The 4,952-nt window shown below is 40.0% G+C and overlaps 1 protein-coding gene across 1 annotated transcript; it reads right to left on the bottom strand.

The window, feature by feature from the left end:
• Nucleotides 1-693: 693 nt before the first annotated feature.
• Nucleotides 694-4,144, bottom strand: mgat2 (alpha-1,6-mannosyl-glycoprotein 2-beta-N-acetylglucosaminyltransferase). The gene is made up of 2 exons (XM_030129082.1): nucleotides 3,980-4,144; nucleotides 694-2,607 (listed from the first exon to the last, which is right to left on the bottom strand). Exon 2 carries the CDS (start codon nucleotides 2,347-2,349, stop codon nucleotides 943-945), a length of 1,407 nt encoding a protein of 468 aa, XP_029984942.1. The 5' UTR covers nucleotides 2,350-2,607; nucleotides 3,980-4,144; the 3' UTR covers nucleotides 694-942.
• Nucleotides 4,145-4,952: the final 808 nt, after the last annotated feature.

The raw sequence follows: 4,952 nt of genomic DNA, 5'->3' as shown, positions 1-4,952 counted from the left end.
GCGGAAACCATCGATCCCGAGCTGTGGTGTAAGCACTTAAAATGTAAATGCATCTTCAATAGCAACAACAAGAGCGACAAAGTTGTATTGGTGTCTTAGGAGCTCTCCAGGTGCAACGTGTGCATTTATCTGTGAAATCAAAATCACTGCGCACGGATACTGTAGCCCCAATTGATGTATTCTAGCTAAAGTGTTAAGCTACACAGTGAGCCACTTCAGCTCAGTGAAATGAATACACTGCACTGGCAGCACATTGGCTTTTGTCAACCAAAGCTTGACAGAAAAAAAGAGCAAAATTTTCCACTTTTTGCCCTCTCATGTAACTAAGCCTTGCATGTTTATTAATGTCGCATATCTTAAGGGACTTCCTTTCTGCAGTTAAAGGAGTAATGAGACCGTAGGTGTGCTCCAAAAACCTGTTGAAGATGAGGCTAAGTGGGAGATTATTTAAATGGAACAAGGTGTCTCAAAGGATGTCTTTTGATCTCAGCAAATTTATGCGATATAAATATCTTCAAACTAATTATGCATACACGGAGGGATTGCCAAGTCCACAGATTCACCAAATTTATCACTGCCCCCATGAGCACTTCCCTGCTCTTCCTAATGTTAACACTTTTGTCTATTCTACATCTTTGGTGATGAAGGTAAACAGATGTTTTTTTAGTCCTTGTAAGAGAAAACACAACAATATATTGTTTAGTATATTATTGTTAATTACAACTTACAAAACAAAGTTGACTTGCCAGGAATCACTTCAGTAATTCAATGTAAAGACATATTTGTGTTAAAGAAGCCAAAAATTCAACATTCGTTTTTATTTGGAACAGTCCAATAAAACAGGCAATATGAAGAGTAGTCCATAAAGATTTACTTTTAAAAGGCTTTTTTCTTTATAGAGGATGCAAAAGAGACAATAATATATAATAGTAGCAATTAAGGTCACTGTAATCGAACGTAACTCTTACAAAGTTCATGGTCCCTGATATCTCCCCAGCCTCCGTTTTTCACATGTGGGGCCACCCCTCCAGCCCCGTTAGCTGGAAGTCTCTTTGTTATCAGGAGGTTCTTCGGGAACAGCTGGTTCCCGCTGCTCTGGAGGATGTTCTCTATCTTGGTTTTCTGGCTGACGGGCATGCAGGAGGCCTTCTTGTGGTGCATGCCACAATCCCCGGCGTGAAAAATCCGAGGTGCCTCGCTCACCATGACCTTCCAGTAGGAGGGGAGGCAGGAAACGGTCAGGTGTTGTAAGGACCAGTCCCAGTTGTAGTCATCGTATGTGCAGAACGTATCAGTGCACTGGATGAGCTTCTGATACGTCTCCCTACTCAGAGCCATCCCCATGTTGTGCTCAGTGGACTTCCACGCCTTCACCTCCACCTTGTTTGCTTTGCTGGAGTAGCCAATGTGGCTGTAGCTCCCCAGGGAGAGGATGTCGCAGTCAGTGCACTGCTCCCTTTTGAGAGCCGTCATCAGCTTTAAGAGGTGGATAAAGTCTGGAGACATGAAGTGGTCCTCCTCAATCAGCAGAACCAGACCCTTATGGTCCTTCAGAACCCTGACTCTGTCCCATACAAAGTGCAGTTTCCACCACCAGTGATGCTTGGTCTGGGAGAACTTTGCTTCACGGTAGTGGCCAAAGGAGTCAGGGTACTCTGCATTAATGCATCCCATTTTTAAGGCGTCTTTTTTGGGAATGTCTCTGGGGCAGTCCCTGGGATCGTGTCCAGGGAACTCCTGGGGGTACAGCTGGATGCTGAAGGGAAAGAAGATCTGAAGAACCTGACAGTAATCTACAGAGGCCACCACTTTATTAATCTCAGGGGACCAGAAGTCATGGCTGAATATCAGCAGTATGCTCTCAACACCTCTGGCCTTCCGTAAACTGTCCACTAATAGCTTAAGATAGTCTGGTCGATTATGGACCTGAACCACCACAACCAGATCGTCGTTTTGTCGTGCATTCTTAAACTTGTCCTCATTCCTAATAGTCTGATCAAAGTTGAGCTGGAATACGATGCCACGGTAAACTAAAGTAGTATTGTCTGTCTCTGGTTTGGGTACTTTTTCTTTCTCCTTAGGCTTTTCTACATGTGACTCATTCACTTGAACAATAGGTGGTGGAACAGGTGCCCTGCTAACAGCAGGTGTGGCTTGCACCTGGATATGATTGTTGATGCTGCTGCTGCTGCTGCTAATGCCACTGCTTCTCCTCACTGTATCCACTTCCTTAGGGAACGATCCACTTTCGTTCTTCTTCTGCCTTCCACTGCTCCAGAAAGCTAGGCCACAGATGATAACCACCAACGTCAGTATCACCACCTTCCTCTTGTAGATTCTGAATCTCATGATAGGCGGTCAGCCTCTTGCAGAGGTATGGAAACTGATAGCAGAGAAATAAAAAACCAGGTTTACGATTCTGTTGGTGTGCACTTGCACAGGGAGCAAGCCTGATTAAAAAGAAGCCGTTATGAGGCTATTTTTTGGCAAAAATAAACTTGCTGATGTAAACATGGATCCTGTGGGAATGTCATTGGTGGTGGATGAATATTCCATAAGGCATGATGGGTGGTGAGAGGCAGCAGGGTAGTTGTGCGCATGAATCACCTATGTGAAATAAAAATCAATAAAGAGTTAGATTCATCATACCAGTGAACACAGGCTAATACTGTATTAACCATTACAAATAATCATTTATTAAACAATAACTTTGCCTAACAAAAACCATCTCATTTAACTATTTCGTCAAATAAGTAGCAAAAATACCCATTATAAGGTTTATGAGTTCAAAGTGAGGTGTTCAAAATGTTTTGTGGCTCAAATATCTAAGATCCAAATGTATACAGTAAGATCACAGAACAGTTTTAATATGCATGAATTAGAGAAACTGAACGAAATAATTTTCCATTTGTACCTTACAAAATACTTAAATACTGACTGTTTGTTGACTTAATTTTAGGGCTAAACTCAAGGTTTGTTTACCATATTTTTTCCTTGTCCCTTGCAGAACTACATTGCTACAACTTTAGTTATAACTTCCGCAGTCGACTAATATCTGAGTGTAAATATACCTAGACTGCTTTGACATGTGCTGCTCATCCCTGCTGGTTTTCACACTGTTCAATCTTTACTTACATTATCACTGTTGGTAACTACTTCTCCAACATTCTTCATTCCCGTCTCCGCTCTAAGTGCATTATTAGTATTGATTAGACTTTTTGGTTCAGATCTGCTATTACAAGCCTCCATCTTTTATTTGTTATTAAATTAGTGGTCTCTCAGGCTTCCTCCATCTGTCTTCTGGCTGCCTGGAGACTCCTCAGTCACAGTGGCACTAATACAGTCAGACTTAGGTATTTGGGTATGTGCTGATGAACATAAACACATACAGGATGTTATGAATCTTGGTAATATCTTGGTGTTATCAGTATCGGAGTTGAGGCTGATTCTATGGCGGAGCTGCAGTGTCTAACCTACATACTCCTGCACTCTTCATTTCCCCTACAGCTCTTTCTATGTGGACTCGTTTCCATACAATTGCAGCTGAACTGTTAAGTGAATCGTTTGCCCTGAAGCTGAAAGTACTTCCGCGTTATAAAGCCCTGCATTTCTTTTATCCGTCAACAGAAGCTTTTTCCTCTAAAGGTTTGTGTTCGAGTTAGTTTCCCTGCTCATTTAAATACACAGTATTTCATATGAAGCCCACCACCGCTAGTTTGTCTCTCCTAATTTGGCTGCTGTCAGACACACCGACCACCGACAGCATTAGATGAATACGAGATCAGATGCGGTTATATCACCATTTGATGCCAGATTGTCTCCCTTCTGCTAAAAAAACAACAGTTTGCGTGTCTGTGTATGTTTTTAGTCAGCGCGAGCATTCTGCTGATGCTAACAGTAAGTTAGCAATGCTCTGCTAGCAACTTACGTCAACAACACGTCCACTGCTAACCAAAGAAAAAATATCCACTTTAGTTACCTTAAACAGGAGTAGTCCAGCTGTCCGTTCAGGAAGAAATATCAGTACGGTGGCGTCCCATTCTCCCCCGTATCTTCCATCTGGCTGCATGGAAACGCAACTACCAGCTAGCCGTAAAAATCCCAAATACGGAACCACTGCCTGCCGCTGTCCCACAATGCACTGGTCCAGCGGGGGGCGCACCAAAAGCCCCTGTACATAAATATCATGTGTCCCTCCTGCTGTCAGCCCTGATGTGGTCCAACAAAGATCCTGTTACTGTATGGAAGGAAGTCTGTGTCAATACATTTGGAATTATTAAAGGCATTGAATTTGTAGCACTGACTTTTTTTTTGCACTGAAATTATGTACTTGGATTTTTTTTTTTTTTTTTTTTGCACTGAAATTAAGTATCTGATTTTTTTGGCACTGAAATCAAGTATCCTCTTTTTTTTTTTTTTGCACTGAAATTAAGTATTTGGATTTTTTTTTTTTTTTTTTTGCATTGAAATTAAGTATCTGAATTTTTTTGCACCGAAATTAGTATCTGAATTTTTTTTGCACCGAAATTAAGTATCCTAATTTTTTTTTTTGCACTGAAATTAAGTATTTGGATTTTTTTTTGCACTGAAATTAAGTATCTGAATTTTTTTTTTGCACTGAAATTAAGTATCTGTATTTTTTTTTGCACTGAAATTAAGTATCCTAATTTTTTTTTTTGCACTGAAATTAAGTATTTGGATTTTTTTTTTGCACTAAACTTAAGTAATTGATTTTTTTTTTTTGCACTGAAATTAAGTATCTGATTTTTTTTTGCACTGAAATTAAGTATTTGGATTTTTTTTTTTTGCACTGAAATTAAGAATCTGAATTTTTTTGCAGTGAAATTAGTATCTGATTATTTTTTTGCACTGAAATTAAGTATCTGATTTTTTTTGCACTGAAATTAAGTATCCTAATTTTTTTTTGCACTGAAATTAAGTATTTGGATTTT

The sequence above is a fragment of the Sphaeramia orbicularis genome, chromosome 24 (genome assembly GCF_902148855.1).
Source record: "Sphaeramia orbicularis chromosome 24, fSphaOr1.1, whole genome shotgun sequence".
NCBI classification, from domain to species: domain Eukaryota; kingdom Metazoa; phylum Chordata; class Actinopteri; order Kurtiformes; family Apogonidae; genus Sphaeramia; species Sphaeramia orbicularis.
Note: the sequence above shows the minus strand (reverse complement) of the source record. Positions and strands in the feature narration are given on the sequence as shown.